Below are 18729 nucleotides of genomic sequence, written 5' to 3'. Positions count from 1 at the left end.
CTCCTGGAAGAATTGGGGGAATATCTGAATCTACAGAGGGGCCCTGCCCAACGGGAACGAGGACACCTGGGTCTCAGAGTAAAGGAGGTGGCACGCCTGTCTCCACTCCTCTCCCCTTCCCACCCTAGCTCCAGGAGCTGGCAGGCATTAGCTTGCACCGAATGCTACTTCCCTCAGTGAGCCCCCAGGCAGGAAGGTTTTAAAGGCAGCAAAGTTGTGGAAGAATCAAACGGAATAGCTTCAGGGGCTCCGGAGTTCCTGGGACCGTAGTTGTGTGGTTGGGTTGGCCCGAGGGCCCAGGGCTGGGGGAGGCGAAGAGGATCCAGGACTCTCAGTGGAACCCTGAGGGGTATGAGGTTTAGGAGGCAGGAAAGGGACACCTACCTGCCCCTGTCGGGAGATTCTTTTTTCTTCTGTCATCTCTGGGCATTTGGCTCTCTCAGGCTCGCCATCTCTGTTTCTGAGGGGCATACATAGAGTGCCCACCGAGTACCAGGCTCTGAGGATTCTGAGATGGGCATCTTCACAGAGACGAATCACTCTTTCTGTCTCTCCTCCATGTCTCTGATTGTTCCTTCCTCTGTCCCCAGATTCAGGGACCTGGGAGCTCCTTCCCCTCACCCCTTTCCAGGTTCCCTGTAGAGAGGTGGCCGTTGCCATGGTAACAATGACACAGTGACCTTGGGCCCGGGCTGCCTCTCCCCCAGCCCTGGCGTTCCTGGGGGAGGGTCCACCAGCCTGGCTCCAACCCTTCCCCAGCCCTCCCAGCCAGCCCACACCAACCCCTCACCAATCCACTCTGCCCCGACCCTTGCCCCCTTGTCCCCAATCTGGACATCCCCTTTGCAAGAGGATTCAGGATAGAATCCCTTTACACTGGCCCACAGAAAAATTCCCGCTGCCCTCCTTTTTGGGGGCAGTGGGGTTGAGCTTCTCTCTGGACACTTGTCCTGGGGCCTGCCCCCCATCTCTCAGCCAGGCACATCTCTGCCCCTCGCTTTGACCACAGCCTCAGTCCCTGGTGGATGGAGATGGAAGAGGAGGAGGGCTGGGCATAGGAGAGGTCACTCAGTTAAGAGGTCGAGCAACTCCTGGACTGCAGAGGTGAGAGAAGCAAAAGGACTTATCCAAGGTCACCCACTTACATGATCAAATGATTAAGAGCTAACCCTCTGATTGAGGGCTTCCCGTGTGCTAGGCACTTCTAGAAGCACTTTACAGGCGTTAATTCCTTTAATCCTTACAATATCCCATGAAGAAGGTACCGTTATTATCCCCAATTCACAGATGTAGAAACTGAGGCACAGAGGCCAAAAATAGTTGCCCAAAGCCACATGGCTACTGGCCTGTACAGTCAGAAAGTTAACCCAAGGATATCCTGTGGTCAATGGGCACTCTCTCTCTTAGGCAGGGGATTTAGGAAATCATCTCCTTCCTCCTCCTCCTCCACATCCCCCCTCTTCCTCCTCGCCCCTCCTACTCCCCTCCCGCATAGTTGAGCTCCTGCCTGTATCCAGGCTCATGACTGCAAACAATCCAATCAGAAAAAGGCATGCACAAAGACTTGCCCAATCAGGAGCAGGGAGTTTGAAGGCAGGGACCAATGAGATGGGTGACTCCGATGGATAACCCAATGCAGAGTAGGTTTGGCTAGAGGGATTGTGGAGAGACCAATCAGAGAGCCCAGAACAAAATATGCCATCCAATGAAGAGTCAGCACGATGGGGCGTGGCCTTAGGTTTGGGGCCCCTCTTTCGAGGGGCGGTACAAACTGGGGACCACCTCCTCTCTTTCCACCCACCTCAATTCTGGGCGCCCACAGATCCAGGCTCCCTAATTTTTGAGTCCAGGTCCTAGGCTTTCCCTGGGGTGCTTCTCCCTGCTAACCTTGAGTGTGAGCAGGACTTACCTTGGAGAGGTGGGGACTGGACTTTAGGGCGGAGCTGAGAATGGAGGACCCAGACTTGGCGTGAGGGGCCAGTGCTGAAGCTGAAAGCTAGACGCCTTTGGGGTGGAGCCTAAAGTGGAAGGGCGGGGCTCGGACTGAAGGCTTAGACCTGGGGGCAGGACCCAGGCTGGAGAAGTCTGAACATTATCAACTGATCTTTGGGGTGGTGTCTAAGGTAGAAGGGTGGGGCTCAGGCTGCAGGGATGGGACTTGGGCCTGAGGGGCGTAGCTTAGGTCAGAGAAGGCTGGAGTTTTTGCTTTAGGGCGGAGCCTTAGAGACAGAGGGTGGGGCCTAGGTTTTGGGGCGGGGCCTACATTGCGGCAGAATGAGATGGGTCGAGAGGCTGTATTGGCAGGTCTGGGGCAGTAATTAGGGCCCGAGGGAAAAACAGTCAGACTATCTGCTTCCACCTGGTGCCCTCTTTTCGGGGCCAGCTCACATTCCCTGACCTCATAGGGCACATCCAGCCGCTGGGGTATACCCCTCCTCTTCCAGTGACCCCAGGCTGGGAGACCACGTTTATTCCTGAGTGCGGCCCCTGTGGTGAGTGCATGGGACCTAGCTCCCAGTCCCTCTCTCCAGGGGCCTCAGAGCTCATGCTTCCTGAGGGCGCCTGGGGGTGTCAATCGCTATTCTGGACCCTGGAGAAAATTGAGGCTCATGCCCCTCCCCTCAGGAGGCCTACGTGTCAATGACTGGACAATCAGCAATAAACAAATAAATAAGTACACAATAAACAGGTAAACAAAAGCACACCAGATCATCGCCAGGAATGAGAACTGCTATGAGGGAAAGAAGATGAGGTGATATGATACATAAAAATGATGGGACCTGTTGGGGCTATTTTTGTTTTTTATTGAGTTCAAAATAGTTTACATCAATGTGAGATTTCAGTTGTACATTATTTCTGGCCTGTCACCACGTAAGTGCTCCCCTTCACCCCCTGTGCCCACTCCCCAACCCCTTCCCCTGGTAACCACTGAACTGTTTTCTTTGTCCTAGTACTTGTTTATATTCCACATATGAGTGAAATCATCTGGTGTTTGTCTTTCTCAGACTGGTTTATTTCGCTTAGCATAATTCCCTCTAGGGCCTTCCATGTTATTGCAAATGGGGTTATTTTGTCTTTTTTCCTGGCTGAGTAGTATTCTATTGTATATGCATATATACCACATCTTCTTTATCCATTCATCGGTTGATGGGCACTTGCATTGCTTCCATGCCAGGGCTATTGTGACTAGTGCTGCAGTGAACAGAGGGGAGCATATGTTACTTTGGATTCTTGATTTCAAGTTGTTTGGATAGACACCCAGTAGTGGGATAGCTGGGTCATACGGTATTTCCATTTTTAGTCTTTTGAGGAATCTCCATACTGTTTTCCATAGTGGCTGCACCAGTTTGCGTTGCCACCAGCAGTATGTGAGGGTTCCTGTTGGGGCTATTTTCTCGTCACCTCTTTAGAGGTGGACTTCTAGAGAGGAGTCTTCCTGCTTCCCCCTGCCCACGTTTATTAGGAAAAATTTCAAATATGCAGCAAAATTGAAATAATTTTCCAGTGCACACATATATCCACTCCTAGATCTACCATTAACGTTTTACTGTAGTTGCTTTATCACATATCCATCCATCTATCCGTCTTATTTTTTTATAAATGTCAAAGTAATTTGCAGGCATCAGGACAACTGGAGATGGGAAAGGAAGGCCTCACTGAAGAGACTGCATTTGAATTAGACTTGAATGAAAAGAAAGAATCAGCCGTGGAAGGGGAGGAGCCTGCAAAGGCCCAGGGGCTGGGATGAGCTGGTGTGTTGGAGGAATAAAAAAGTCATCATTGGGGCTGGAAGACAGGAGTGGCCAGGGTTAGAGTCAAGAGGCCGGCAGAGCCAGAGCTCCTGGCACCACAGACGCTGTGTGAGCGAGGCCATCTCTGCCTGGGCCCAGGCTCTTTGTTTCTCCATCTCTGTGTATCTCTGTCTCTCTTATTATTGTCTTTCTTCTCACCTTCTCTGTTTCTACTCCTGTCCATCCCAGGCCTGCCCTCCCCTTTTCCCCCTTCACCTCCACCCTGTTCTGCCACTTACTCTCTATGTGACCTTAGGCAAGTGACTAAACCTCTCTGTGGCTCAATTTTCCTCATCTGTAAAATGGGGATAATAATGGGACCGCTCATCTGGCTGCCGTGAAGGCTGCAGGAAGTCATATAGGAGAAGCCCTGAGATTCATTCCTCGGACACAGTAGTGCTGGACGTGTGTTCACTGTTGCTGTTATTCCTTCTGCTACCTCTGTCTGTCCTCTGACCCTGGACCTCCATGACCTGGCAGGGAGCACCAGGAACTGGGGTGGGGGTGGGGGATGGTGCTGGGGTGGTGGTGGTGACGGTGGAATCTGGAGACTGGGGGGGGACTGTGAGTGTCCCCGGGGGATATCTAATGGTCATGAGTGGGGTCAAGTTTCACTAGAGGATGCTCTGTAGAGATGCCCTTGATCTGGGGGTGAGGGCAGGCTTCCTGTGGCAAGGAAGAATTTAGGGAAGGGGCTTGGGGGAGGACCCTGATACCGTAGGATCCAGGATGGGACGGGTTTGGGTTTCCAGGGACCTGAGGGATGGCAATAAGACAGATTTGGAGGGGAGGCCTTGCCGAGTTTGGGGCCCAGAGAGTGTCTGAGAAAGAGGTGGAGACTAGCCTGAGAGACCTAGTGGGATTTGGGGGACGGGCCGGGGGGTCAGCTATTGGGTAGGTGACAGCAGAGGGGTGGCAAAGGGGACTGAACAAGGAAGGAGCAAGGAATCCTGGGCTCCATGGAAGTCATAGGGAGGGGGGAAGGTGCTGTAGGGTCCAAGAAAGAGAATAAGACCAATAAGGAGGAAGGGTGCTTAAGAGAGTAGGACTGGTGGGCAGGATGGGAAAGAATCTGGGGCAAATCAGTGGTTCTGGGAACCAAGGAATGCCTTAGGGGGAGGATGGTCTGGGGTCTAACGGGGGAAATGGGGCAAGTTTAGGGTCTCCCATGGGAACAAGAGACGTATTTGGGCCCTCTAGAAGTTACACATGGTCTAGAGCCCCTATTGGGGGTCAGGGAATGGGTTGCGGCCCTACAGAATAGATGACAGGGCGGAGGGTCCCCAAGAAGGAGTGGGATATGATTTGTGGTTCTGGGTGGCTAGAGAACATGGCCTGGGTCCCCAAGGGGGGTAAGGCATGATCTGGGGTCTTCCTGGATGTTGACCTATGGTCTAGGTCCTCTCTGGATGTTGGGGTATGGTCTGGGGTCCCTGAGGGATGGGGTGTGGTCTGGGGTCCGCCTGAATGTTGGGGTATGATTTAAGGTCCCTGATGGGGGTGCTCTGGATCCCCTTGGATGTTGGAATATGGTCTGGGGTCTCCCTGGATTTGGGGACATGGTCTGGGGTCCCTGGTGGGGTGTGGGGCAGAGTCTGAGGTCACCAAGGAGAGTAGGACACGGTTTGTGGTCCTGGGTGGCTGTAGAACATGATTTGGGTCCTCACAGGAGGTAAGGCATGGTCTGAGGTCCCCCTGGGTATCGGGACACAATCTGATGTCTCCGTCCGGGAGATCCGGGGTCCCCAGGCCAGTCGGGGCGTGGTCTGGGGGGTCTCTGGGGAAGCCGGCAGGGCTGGAGGTGGGGCCGGGGAGAGGTCGGGGGCGGGCCGGCGGCTCCGCAGCGGAGAGGGGTCTGCGGCGGGCCCGGGGCGGGGATCGGGGGGTGCAGCCGCCCCTCCCGCCCCTCCGGTCGGCGCGCCCTCCCCCCTTGCGGCGGCGGCGGCGGGGCCCGGGCGGCGGGCGGCGCGGAGGGCGGAGCTCGGCGGCGGCTCGGGCGGGCGGGAGGCGGGAGGCGGGAGGAGGCGGCCCCGCGGCCCGCGCCCCCTCCCCGGCCCTCCCCCCACCATGGCGCGGAGCGCGGCGGCGGCGGCGGGGCCGGGCCCGGGGCCCCCCCGGGCTGGGTGAGCGCGGCCCGCAGCGGCCCGGGAGGCGGCGGGCGGGGGCGCCGGTGTGAGCGCGGTGTGAGCCGCGAGCGTGCGAGTGTGTCCGCGGCGCTGCGGCGGGCCCGGCGTGCGCTCGCGCGGCCCTGTGTGTGCCCGGCGCGGCGTGTGCGGCGCCCCGCCTGGGTGGCCATCCGGGCGTGTGCCGGGGGTCGAGCCGAGGTGCTGTGGCCGGCCGGGCGTGTGTCCCCCCGAGTGCTGCCCCTCCGGCCGTGGGTCTGGGGGCTGTCGCGCGCCCATCGGAGGGGCTGTGTGCAGGTGTGTGTGCGTGGGTTGTGTGCCCAGGTATGGGTTCCCCCCCCCGCGAGTGTGCGCGCGCGGCCAGCTGCGTTGGGTGTTTGTGTCCGGGTTCCATGTCCATCCAAGGGTCTGTGGGGCCGGGTGTGCCCGCCCGGGTGTCCATTTGTGTGTGTGTGTCTGCTGGTTGTATGTCTCCGAGGGTGTGTGTCTGTGTGTCCACGTCAGGTTCCGGGCCGGGGGCTGGGGTTCGGCGCCCTGTGGCTCCAGGCCTCCCTGTGGGTTTGGGGGAGGGGAGTTAGCCGCTCCCTCGGGCCATGTCAACTGGGGGGGTCCTCAGCGGTCCTTGGGGGAGACGGCCATGTCTTCCCCTTCCTGGTGGCTGGGTGGGGGGGATGGGCGGCCGGTAGGTGGACAGATGGAGGGATGAGAGGCCGAGCGATGGACAGATGGGCCCGAGGGGAGGGCCGCAGACCCGGCCCTTCTCCACCCACCCGGCCCCAATCCCCCCACCTGCCAGATCGCCGCAGATGGGGCCAGAGTTGCCTGCATCCAGATGGCCAGGCTGGGGGCCCTTTGGGCTGCTGGTGGGAGGGTCTTGGACTGGTTCTCTAGGGCTCAGCCCCCCAACCCTCTGAGATTCGACCCGCTGAACTCTGACCTCTGGCCCTGGCTTGTGCCCTGGTTGCTGGGAGGGAGGGATGTGAGCATTTCTGTGGCCTTGGAAGTAGGTGGGGTGAGGGTGCCTGGGGGCTGGGAGGGATGTGTGTCCGTGACTGTGTGTGTGTGAATCTGTGCCTCTCTGTTGACTCTGCCACTGTGGTTCAAAATTTTGTGTGCATTTGTAAGTGTGTAAATCCCTTCCAGGGCTGTTGTGTGAGCATGTGTCTCTTATGAGTGAACATCTCGGAGTGTCTCTGCAAAGGGTGAATCTTTTTGTGCCTGTGCGTGCTCATTTGAGTATGTATCAGCCTGGTGAGTGTGTGTGTATGCTTGTGGTTCTGTGTATGTGTGTGAGGTGTGTATCAGCTAGTGTGTGCATTGGAGCAGCTTTTGGTATAGGAATGTATCAGCTTTGTGACCGTGCATCACGAGGCTATGTGAAGTTGTAGGAGTGTGTTTGGGCATTTAAAAGCATGCACCTGTGTACCTTTGATTGTGCAAGTGAGTATCTGTTATATGTGTGTGCACTGTGTTGATGAGTGTGCAAGGGGATGTCTGTTACAGGTGCATGTACCTGGTTGTCTGCAAGGGGGCACACGGGTTTCTCTGTTGTATGTGTGCATGTGTGTGTGTGAATTTGCAAGGGGAAGTCAATGTTGTGTATATGTGGTTGTGTGCAGTTGTGTCAACCTTAAGGGCATGTATCTGTCTATGTTGTGAGTCCATTTAAGCATCAGTGTTGGTCTCCAGGGAGTGGTGGTGTGTCTGTTCAAACACATATGTGCAGGGCGATACCCTCACATGGGCTGTGTCCCCAGCACAAGGCCGACCCCACTCATGGGACCAGTGAGATTGGGGCCTATGTGGCATGACCTGTGGTATGCTGGGGTCCAGCCTAGGGTCCATGGACAGGAGTGTGTCCACATCCGGGCCAAGAGCCCATGAAGGGTGGGGGGCACACAGATCGTGCTGGTGTGTCCGTGGAAGTCCAGATGTAGAGATTGGGTTGTGGGCCCATGTGGGTTCTGGCATGTCCACACATGTTGGTGTGGCAATGGTGTGATGACAAGGATGGGACCTCTGGCTCTTCCCAGCTCCAGGGACTGCTCAGGTGTTTGGAGTTGGGGGCCTGGGGTGTGAACTCTGGAAGGAGGAGGCTGGGAGCCTCGCATCCTGGGTCTGGAGGAGAAGGAGGCTGGGTCTTCAGAAAGGAATGGACTGAGAGTGGACTCTTGAGTCTGAGGAAGGAGGAGGCTGGGGTCCTGGCCTCTTGAGCTCCCAGAGGACAGAGGGCTAAGGTCCTGGACTCCTAAGTTTTGGAGGAAACAGCCCTGAGGCCCAGACTCCTCGTCTTCCAGAGATGACTTCCTGGGTCCATCTGATACTCTGCAGAGCCTGAAGCAGGAGGGCCAAGAGAGTGATCACACCAGGGACTTCCTTGGCTGAGATGGTCTCCTAGGAGAGGAGCCAGAAGGATGCTAACAGGGTTGTTGTGTTCCTTTGCAGGTACTGGCCCAGGCCCTGACTCCCTGAAGAGAGGTGAGTGGGGTCCCTCGGGCTGGGGACAGAGATGTGGAGTGAGTGGGCTTGTTCTGAGCCAGCAGGAGGCCTGGAGCCCTGCCTCATGTGAATTTCCGTGCAGGACATGGCAGTGTCCCGAGGGGCCAGATGCCCCCTGGGCTGGGGGTGGCGACAAGGTCAGGAGCATCATGTTTGGGTAAGGGCTTATGGTGGAGACAGGGCATGGGTGGCAGGCAGGGGTCTCAGGCCAGGACAGCGAAGGTGGTAGGGAAGTAGGGGTTTGGGCGCCAGAGTTTCATGACGTGAAATGACCCCTGCATTTGGAGAGTGGCGTGGACCTGCTTTATTATTTGGTGTGTGTGTGTGCCTGCATGTGGGAAGATGCCCTGATAGTCCGACCCGCCGGTGGCTGAGAGGGAGTCAGAGAAAAGGATAAATTAATAATCGGAGCAGCTAACATTTTGGTAGCATTTACTCTGCGGGAACTATTCTGAGCGTGTAACAGTGTATCATCTCATTCAATCCGCACCACGACCCTGTGAGGTAGGTGCTGTCGTACGCCCATTTTTATGGATGCGCACATTGAGGCACAGAGGGGAAGTCACACAGCAGGGAATGGGGGTGTGACCCCGGGGCAGTCGGGTCCAGATTCTGTCCTGCAGTGCTGCACTGACTCTCTGTAAATGTTAGCTGTTTTCATTGCTATTATTACTCTTTCAACTTGAACCCCACCCCAGCTGTGGGAGGTGAAGCTCTGTACTTCCGTTTCCTAGATGGGGATGCTGAGCCCTAGAGACCCCACAGCCGGGCAGGTGCAGAGCTGGGCCTCCTGGCTCAGGAGTTCCGCCTTCCAGGCCAGGGTGTTCTGGCCAGCACAGAGCAGTGCCCCAGCGGGAGTTCAGGACAAATTAATGTGGGGGTGGGGGTGGGGAACTCAGAGGTGGTGGCACGGCCTGACTCTCTTTTTCTCTCTCTAGCCCAATCAGTGTCTTCCTCCCTCTCTCTCTTTCTTCCTTGTCCTTGTCTATCACTCATTCTCTCTTCCTGTTTCTCCCTCTCTCCTCTCTATGTCTCAGCATCTCTTTTCCGAGTGTCTCCTCCACTCTCAGTTTTTCTCTCTTTGCTTCATTCTTGCTCCCTGTCTCTTCACCTTTCTTTCAGAGTCTTTCTCTTTTTATCTCCTTGTCTCTCTCTCTCTCTGACTCTGTCTCTCTGTTTCTGCCAGTCCATCTCTCCCTCCCCCTTATCTCTCCCTGTCTCTTCACCTCTCTCTCTGACTCTCTTGGCCGCTCTTCTCCGTGTCCACCCCTCCCCTCATGCTGAAGGATCAGGCCCGCATTAGATCACAGCCCCCAAACTGTAGGTTCCTGGGAGGTGGGCCAGCAGGGACTGGGCTGGGGGTGGGGTGAAAACAGTTCCAGGGACGCCCCCTTCCCATCCTTTCCTCTTCTCCCCCCACCCACCCCGTGTTGTGATGGGAACTGACACGTCGTGGGCTGCAGCCGCCGCGGGGGAATCCCTGCCGGAAGGTTTTGCCTGGAGCAGAGGCATAGCGTGAGTGTGTGAATGCGTGTGTGAGTGTGTGTGTGTGTAGGCATGGATGGGGCCTTGTGTGTGCCCACTGATGTGAGCGTGAAAGTCTGCCCCCTGCTTGGGAGCTCAGCAGAGCCCAGGATGAAACCAGGCTCAGAGGAGGACCTGCCAAGGCTGAGCAGGGAGGCTGGTCAGGTGTCTCAGCCCCTCCCACCTTCAGTCTCCGGCCCCCCTCCCGAAGGGGGTGGGGGGGTTACCCTTAACATTTATTGGATATTGACTGTGTGCCAGGGCCTCTGCTCAGTGGCCCCATGAATGAGCTCACGGAACCTTTGCAAGAACCCAATGAAGATGGTACAATTATCATCCCATTTTACAAATCAGGAAATTATGGCCTAGTTAGGGGAAATCATTGGTTTGGGGTCACGGAGCTAGCAAATGAGGCAGCCAGGACTTGAACCTGAGTCCGTTTGATTTCCAAGCCCTGGCTCTTAATACCAGTGCACAATTCTAGGCCTGGCACATATTGGACACTCCATGATGATGGTAATAATTACTAACATGTATTGAACACATTTTATGTGCCAGGCACTGTTCTAAGTACACTATGCATATAAGTCCATTGAATCCTCACCGAGGTAAGGCCTGTTTTTCTCTCCATTTTACAGATGAAGAAACCGAGATTCAGAGAGGTTCAGACACTTGCCGGAGGTCACACAGCTAGTAAGTGTCAGAGCTGGGGTTTGAACCCAGGGAGTATGGCTTTGAAATTCACCTTAAACCCTACTCAGCAGTGATTTTTAAAAATATTTAGCAGGTCCTGGAAGGCCCAAGCTGGGCCTCTGGTTGGGAGATTGTGTGAGGTCTGGGAACTCCTAGGGGAGGGGCAGAGGTGGGGGTAGCACACTCAGGGGTGGGGCAGTGGTAATTTACCAACCAGCGTGGAAATATCATCTATTAACAACAAATGCATGCCAGCTGCTAATCAGTCCTGTCACTGTCCTATAGGACCTGGTTGTCAGGAAGGGAGGGGTCTGGGTCAGGACATCCCGGGGGGGCCAGGCTGGGGGTCAAGCCTGATGCCTGGGGTAACCCTTCTCCTTCCCTTGCAGGTCTCACCTCCCACCCCTCCCACCTGCGCCCTGCACCATGGCTCCGGGCCCCTTGTCCTCCGCGTCCCTCTCACCGCCGCCCGCTGCGCTGCCCTTCCTGCTGCTCCTCTGGGCGGGGGCATCCCATGGCCAGCCCTGCCCCGGCCGCTGCATCTGCCAGAACGTGGCGCCCACGCTGACCATGCTGTGCGCCAAGACCGGCTTGCTGTTCGTGCCACCGGCCATCGACCGGCGCGTGGTGGAGCTGCGCCTCACCGACAACTTCATCGCGGCCGTGCGCCGCCGAGACTTCGCCAACATGACCAGCCTGGTGCACCTCACCCTCTCCCGCAACACCATCGGCCAGGTGGCCGCCGGCGCCTTTGCCGACCTCCGCGCCCTGCGCGCCCTGCACCTCGACAGCAACCGCCTGGCCGAGGTGCGTGGCGACCAGCTGCGCGGCTTGGGCAACCTCCGCCATCTCATCCTTGGCAACAACCAGATCCGCCGAGTGGAGTCGGCGGCCTTCGACGCCTTCCTGTCCACCGTGGAGGACCTGGACCTGTCCTACAACAACCTCGAGGCCCTGCCGTGGGAGGCCGTGGGCCAGATGGTGAACCTCAACACCCTCACCCTGGACCACAATCTCATCGACCACATCGCCGAGGGTACCTTCGTGCAGCTTCACAAACTGGTTCGCCTGGACATGACCTCCAACCGCCTCCATAAACTGCCCCCCGATGGGCTCTTCCTGAGGTCGCAGGGCACTGGGCCGAAGCCGCCCACGCCGCTCACGGTCAGCTTTGGTGGCAACCCGTTGCACTGCAACTGCGAGCTGCTCTGGCTGCGGCGGCTGACCAGAGAGGACGACCTGGAGACGTGCGCCACCCCTGAGCACCTCACCGACCGCTACTTCTGGTCCATCCCGGAGGAGGAGTTCCTGTGTGAACCCCCGCTGATCACACGGCAGGCGGGGGGCCGGGCGCTGGTGGTGGAGGGCCAGGCGGTCAGCCTGCGGTGCCGCGCCGTGGGTGACCCTGAGCCGGTGGTGCACTGGGTGGCCCCCGACGGGCGGTTGCTGGGGAACTCGAGCCGGACCCGGGTCCGGGGGGATGGGACGCTGGATGTAACTATTACCACCTTGCGGGACAGCGGCACCTTCACCTGCATCGCCTCCAATGCCGCCGGGGAAGCCACGGCCCCGGTGGAGGTGTGCGTGGTGCCTCTGCCGCTGATGGCGCCCCCGCCGGCCGCCCCGCCGCCCCTCACTGAGCCTGGCTCCTCTGACATCGCCACGCCCGGCCGACCTGGTGCCAACGAATCAACCGCGGAACGGCGGCTCGTGGCGGCCGACCTCACCTCGAACTCCGTGCTCATCCGCTGGCCAGCCCAGAGGCCAGTGCCCGGCATCCGCATGTACCAGGTCCAGTACAACAGCTCGGCGGACGACTCCCTGGTCTACAGGTGGGTGCTGCAGGCCCAGGACCTCCTCCCACCCCACGGACCCTCCCTCCCATCTGCCCACTCCCTGGGCCTTCTTGCTCAGCTGGGGTGCTAGATGGGCATACACATTTTGGCCCCTCATTTGCCCTATCCCCTTGTCTCTCTTTCTGTCTCACTGTCTCTTTCTGTTTTTCATGCATTTAGCAAATCTTTGTTGAGCACCCACATGAGCCAGACCAGGGCTGGGCACTGGAGTTACAGCAGGAATGTGCCCACGTGATCCTTGCCCTCAGAGGGATCCAGGTCTAAATCACTGCTCATCGAAGTTATTAGTTAAACACTGGAATGTGAAATATACATGCACATATATATATATATTTACAGTTACATTTATCTTTATAAATTATATACCAGTCCTATTGTATCAACACGTTGGGTACATTATAGAGAGAGAAAACAAAAAGTATGAGAAAAATATATAAATGTAAATTATTTCCACCCTCTACTGGGTTAGACGCCCCTACCCTGGTATTGACAGGCCTGTATGGTGTAGACAGATATTGAAGAGTTCTTTTCTCCCATCCTCTCTTATTCTCTTGCTCTGGCCTGTGTCCCTGACTGTACCTTCTCTCCCTCCTGCCCTTCACAGGCACTGAGCCCCTGCTCTGTGCCAGGCCTGGAGCTGGGCGCTGGGGACACAAGGAGACCAAGAGACCAGTCCTGCCCTCAGGGAGCTCACGGCCCAGCGGGAGGCAGATGGTACACGAGGAATTCTTGCCTTGGCCTTGCAGGGTCGCTCCATGTCAGCAGGTTTCTGAGTATGGCTCACGGCCACAGACCCGACACACAGTGGGCACTGGAGAAGGAGTTGCTGGCGCTGTGGACGTCTCTCCTCCCTGGCTCTGCCTCTCTCGTGCACGTTGTAGAGCGCCTACTGAATGCTTGGGCCTATGTTTGACTTCATTTGAGGTGCCAGAGGGGGCGGAGCCATTTCCCCACCTGCGGGGAGCCCCAGTTCTTGGAGGGGCTCACACCTGCACCGAGAAGCCTGCCTCTTGGCCTCCGTCTCCACCTGTCCCAGTGTTCTTTGGCCACAGGCCTGGCACATAGTAGGCGCTTTCCCATTGTTGGCCGAATGAGTAAATGCCTCTCTTTCCCCTTGTCTCTGGCATCCTCATTTTCTTCTCTTTTTGAACCTGGTCACCGAACACTGAGGAAATGCCTACAGCATGTGAGATTCCATGCTGGGCCCTGGGCCTCCCGAGATGGATCAGACACTGGCCCAGTTTTATGAACATTAGTGCAAACCAAACAAAACCTTTCTAAGGTGCTTCCAAGGACGCTTCCTCCTTCCATCTTCCCAATTCTGCTCTGGGGCAGCGAGGAGCCCCCCTCCCATTTTATAGTTAGGGAAACTGAGGCTCAGGCTGGGGCGCAGTCTCTTGCCGAAGGTCACACAGACAGTGGCAGGACCAGCACTCCAGCCCTGACCCTTCTGACTTCTGATCCTGCCCTTTTTACGTTGAACACACATTTATTGATCACCTGCTGTTTGCCAGGCAGGGATGGAGGGGAGAAGGATAATACATTTCTGGGCACAGTTCTGGGTTCTGTGACTCCCCACCTCTCTGTTCCTCTCTTTCCTTCTCTCTCTGACCCATGGCCACCTCATGGGTGGGCGGGGCAGGCTCACAGGCCCCCAGACCCAGCAGGTATGCAGATGTTGATGGCCCTCCGTCCCCAGTTGGGTGACAGACCCCGGGACTCTTCTCTTCCCCTTAGGGCCACAGTTCCAGTCCTCCTCCACTGGGGGGTGCAGATGCCTGTGCTCCGGCGCGGCGGGAGTTAACTTCCTCACTGCTGCCGTGGGCGGAGGTGACATCCAACCAGGAGCCCTCGCTGCTGCCTGCTCGGGTCTTGCAGCCAATTAGAGACACACGGGCCCAAGCTTTCTTAAGGAGCCAGCTCTGCCCTTGCAAAGTGGGGAGCCCCTAGCAACTGGTTATTTTGGGGGATGGAGCAAGAGGAATCAAGGCTCTCTGAGAGGGGAGATGGGAGGAAGAGGAAGGCGGACAGCCAGGGGTCCAAGGCTGGATGGGGAGGGGGGCAGTGGCCTGTGAAATGGCAGGCAGGGGGAGAGTTTGAGAAGTGGGTGTGTCTCTATAAAGGGGGTGGGGCCCTTCCTTGAAGTCTTCCCTTTGGAGGATCGCTCTTGGTGGCAGGGGGAACCTCCTGGAGGTGGGGGAACTGAGATGGGCTTCTGGACCGGAAGGTGGCCTGGCTGGAGGGGAAGGGAGGGTTCTGAGAGTAAGAGGCTTTTGGAGATGGGGCATGGCCTTTGAGAGGTGGTGGCGCCCCGCAGATAAGGAGGTGGTCCTTGTCTCTGGTGGCCCACTGAGAGATTGGCAGGAGAGGAGAACTTGTGAGGTCGAAGTGCAAATCCACAGGGATGTGGCGGTCCCAGTTAGCCAAGGTTAGACCTGGCCAACAGCATGGAAGGGATGTGCGGGACAGAAGAGAGACAAGGCCTAGTGGGAATGGTCTTATAGATGGGGAGGGTGCAACTGGCAGTAGAGGGTGAGTCCCAGCAAGGGTTCCTGGCCAACACTGGGTGGGACATGAGCTAATAATGATATTACTAAGTGCCAGGCTTGGGGTATGTTAACTCCTTCACACTTGACACCATCACTATGATGTAGGAATTCTTAATATCCCCCTTTGGGGGAAATGAGATACAGAGAGGTTAAGAAACTTGCCTAAGCCCCCAGAGCTAGCAAATAGCAGAGGAGAAACTCAAACACGGGCAGTCTGGGTCCCAGACTTTGTCAGCTTAGTCACTTCTCTGCATTGCCTCTCGTTTGACGGCAGGAACGTGCAGCAAGAAAGGGGCATGCTTGCTTGGCGACATGTGACCCAGTTATGGCTAAAACTTACCTGGGCCGTGTTTTGGTGACTTCTGGCGGTACAGGGCAGTGCAGGCACATAAAGAGTGGCTGCCTCTGATATCTGGACAAGGAGCAGGACATGCAAAGAGTGGACATGGTCCTAGGCACGGCAGAGGAACCATCCCAGTGGGCTGTTGTGGGGTGTGGCTTGGAAGCCACTAGTCAATCAGAAGGAGAGTGGCCTGTAACCTTGGCCCCTTCCTGGGCGGGAATATGTAGTTGAGGGGCTTGGAAATTGTCCCCAAAGGTAGCCGCAGCTAGGAGACGTGTGTACCCCAAGGTGGGACCAAGATGGGGGGGAGTGGCCTGTATCATGGTTTCCCCTAAAGGGAGGGGACATGTAGAAAATAGGAACTAGAAGAGCATCCGTCGTCCCAGTAGGAGAAAGGGGGGTGGCGTGAGTTGACCTCAGCGTCCACTTGAGTGAGGGTGGGGCATGCAGGTTAAGGGGGCGCGGCCTGCAGCATCGGTCCCCTTAAGGGTTGGGGATATGTAGATCAGAGGGCTTGAATGGCAGTTATCCTAGTGGGAGTGAGACTCTGCTAGGGGGCGTGTCCCTTGAAGGCAGCGCTTAAAAACTACAGCACTCCTGCCATCCCCGGGAAGAGCGTATGTGGATGAGGGAACATGGATGGCAGACGCCATCTAGTAGGGAACGAGACCCAGACTGGAGGTGGGTCTGAGGGCGGGGTATGTAGATGAGGGGCGTGGCCTGAGGCAATGGTCCCTAGAGGGTGGGAATTTGTTGCTTGAGTGGCTGCTGTTGTCCCAGTAGAGGGTGAAATACCGGCAGGGACGCATGGTTTGGTCCCCACTGGTCCCCACGGGTGGGCCATGCAATGAAGCGGCGTGGTTCAGAGTGGAGCCACCCCCGCGCTGACCTCGCCCCCTCCCGCAGGATGATCCCTTCCACCAGCCAGACCTTCCTGGTGAATGACCTGGCGGCGGGCCGCGCCTATGACCTGTGCGTGCTGGCTGTCTACGACGACGGGGCCACGGCGCTGCCGGCCACGCGAGTGGTGGGCTGCGTGCAGTTTACCACGGCTGGGGACCCGGCGCCCTGCCGCCCGCTGAGAGCCCATTTCCTGGGCGGCACCATGATCATCGCCATCGGGGGCGTCATCGTCGCCTCGGTCCTGGTCTTCATCGTTCTGCTCATGATCCGCTACAAGGTCTACGGGGACGGGGACGGCCGCCGCGTCAAGGGCACCTCCAGGTCGGCCCCGCGGGTCAGCCACGTGTGCTCGCAGACCAACGGCGCAGGCGCGCCGCAGGCCCCGGCCCCCCCGGCTCAGGACCGCTACGAGGCGCTGCGCGAGGTGGCGCCCCCGGCTGCTGCAGCGCCGGCCGTCGAGGCGAAGGCCACGGCGGCCGAGCCGGCTTCCGCGGAGTCGGAGGCGGCCCTTGGACGCTCCCTGGGCGGCTCGGCCACCTCGCTGTGCCTGCTGCCGTCCGAGGAGACCTCCGGGGAGGAATCTCTGGCCGCGGCGGGCCCTCGGAGGAGCCGTTCCGGGGCTCTGGGGCCGCCAGCTTCGGCGCCCCCGACTCTAGCTCTGGTTCCTGGGGGGGCGCCGGCCCGGCCGAGGCCGCAGCAGCGCTATTCGTTCGACGGGGACTACGGGGCGCTCTTCCAGAGCCACAGTTACCCGCGCCGCGCCCGGCGGACAAAGCGCCACCGGTCCACGCCGCATCTGGACGGGGCCGGCGGGGGCGCGGCCGGGGAGGACGGAGACCTGGGGCTGGGCTCCGCCAGGGCGCGCCTGGCCTTCACCAGCACCGAGTGGATGCTGGAGAGTACCGTGTGAGCGGCGGGCGGGCGCCGGAACCCCTGGGTGCCGCGGAGAAACGCCCGGCCGCCCGGACGCTGGGGCGGACTCGGGGGAGAACGCGCAGCGCCCAGACCTCGGCCTGGAGGGGACGCGCCCTGCTCTTCCCGGAGGGGCGGGGCCGCCTCGGGCTGCGGCTCGAGGCCACGCCCCGCGCCCTGGGGGGCTGCCCTCCCCCCGGACTCCCAGCCCCCTCCTGCCCCTCCCCCCGCGCGCTCGCGGACCTCGCTGGAGCCGGTGCCTTACACAGCGAAGCGCGGGGAGGGGCAGGGCCCCCGACACTGCAGCACTGAGACACGAGCCCCCTCCCCCGCCCGGGATCCGGGGCAGGGGCGAGGGGCCCATTTCTTGTATCTGGCTGGACTAGATCCTATTCTGTCCCGCGGCGGCCTCCAAAGCCCCCAGCCCCGCCCCACTCACCTACCTGGTCCCGTCGGGTCTGGCTTGGGGTCCCCCTTTCTCTGTCCCCCTCGTTTGTCTCTGTCCCCCTCTCTGTCTGACGTCCTACTCCTTCCCCCTTTGTCTCTCCTCGCTCTCTCCGGTCGTCTCTCCCTCTGCCCTCCCGTGTTTCGTCCCGTCTCCCTGTCTCTCCCGGTGACCTCTCCCCGCTACACATTCTCCCGGGCAGGTCCCACTGGAAGGACCAGACTCCCCCCTATTCCTTCCTCTCTCCCCGGATAAATCCCCACAAGAACAAAATCCAAAACCAAATCCTGTCTACCGGAGCCGGGACCCTCCGCCGCAGCAGAATTAAACTTTTTTCTGTGTCTGAGGCCGCTCTGCTGACCTCCGTGTGTGTCCATGTGTCTTGGGGTACGGGGTGGCCCAGACGGCAGCACAAGGACTAAGTGAGACTGAAGGACTCACTGGGACCAGGGACCCTTGCAGTTTCCTATCCTCCGAGAGACTTAGAGGTGGGGACTCATACAAATAAAATGATGACAGCTAACCTTTAGTGGGTGCCTCCTATGTGCCAAGCACGTAATTGCATCCTCACAACCACCGGAGACATCGATACTCTTATCTTGTTTTGCACGTGAAGAAATAGAGGCCCAGAAAAGTTAAGTCACTTGCCCAAGGTCACATGACCAGAAGGTGGCAAAATTGGCATTTAAAAGGCAGGCAGCCTGACTTCTGACTGTTTTAACCCTAGCACTCAGCTCTGCTGGTGAGCAGTTGGTGACGTTGGTTCCACACACTGGTTGTGCTAAGCACAGCCTACCTTTGGGGCCGGCCAACTTTGGTCCCATTTTGCAGACAAGAATCCGAACCAGGGAGAAGGGAAGTCACTTGCTCAAGGCACCCCATTGAAGGAATAGTGGAGCTGGTGGTTTGTGCTGGGTATCTGTTCCTCCCCACTACGCTATGTCGCCCGTGGTGTGTGTGTCTGGAGGCTGGAGAGTGGCCCCAGCGACCTCAGTTAGTTGAGCATGGGCATCCAGAGCCAGCCTGGGGCGGGGGGAGCTCCTTGGTCACAGTCTGGAGTCTGAGGGATCCCAGGTGGAGAAGGAGCGTGT

The 18729-nt window shown here is 58.3% G+C and overlaps 1 protein-coding gene across 4 annotated transcripts; it reads left to right on the top strand.

Annotated features, from left to right (window-relative positions):
* The first annotated feature begins 5797 nt into the window (after positions 1-5797).
* On the top strand, positions 5798-17984 carry LRFN1 (leucine rich repeat and fibronectin type III domain containing 1). Of its 4 annotated transcripts, none has more exons than XM_070632768.1 (5): positions 5798-5914; positions 8360-8392; positions 10576-10630; positions 11020-12462; positions 16285-17984. In XM_070632768.1, the coding sequence occupies exons 4-5, from the start codon at positions 11057-11059 to the stop codon at positions 17189-17191; spliced, it is 2313 nt and encodes a 770-aa protein (XP_070488869.1). In that variant the 5' UTR covers positions 5798-5914; positions 8360-8392; positions 10576-10630; positions 11020-11056; the 3' UTR covers positions 17192-17984. The 4 variants fall into 4 exon arrangements, with proteins under 4 accessions (XP_070488869.1, XP_070488868.1, XP_070488871.1 ...); XM_070632767.1 differs by lacking the exon at positions 5798-5914 and adding an exon at positions 5945-6211; XM_070632770.1 differs by lacking the exons at positions 5798-5914; positions 16285-17984 and adding exons at positions 5945-6211; positions 13091-13604.
* Positions 17985-18729: the final 745 nt, after the last annotated feature.

The sequence above is a fragment of the Equus przewalskii genome, chromosome 9 (genome assembly GCF_037783145.1).
Source record: "Equus przewalskii isolate Varuska chromosome 9, EquPr2, whole genome shotgun sequence".
NCBI lineage: Eukaryota > Metazoa > Chordata > Mammalia > Perissodactyla > Equidae > Equus > Equus przewalskii.
The sequence above is the reverse complement of the archived record's forward strand: the minus strand, read 5'-3'. Positions and strand labels throughout refer to the sequence as shown.

Coding starts and splice junctions, on each gene's coding strand:
- LRFN1 (XM_070632768.1), top strand. CDS start 11,057: ATGGCTCCGGGCCCCTTGTCCTCCGCGTCCCTCTCACCGCCGCCCGCT. Junction 12,463..16,284: donor GACGACTCCCTGGTCTACAG/GTGGGTGCTGCA, acceptor CCCCTCCCGCAG/GATGATCCCTTCCACCAGCC.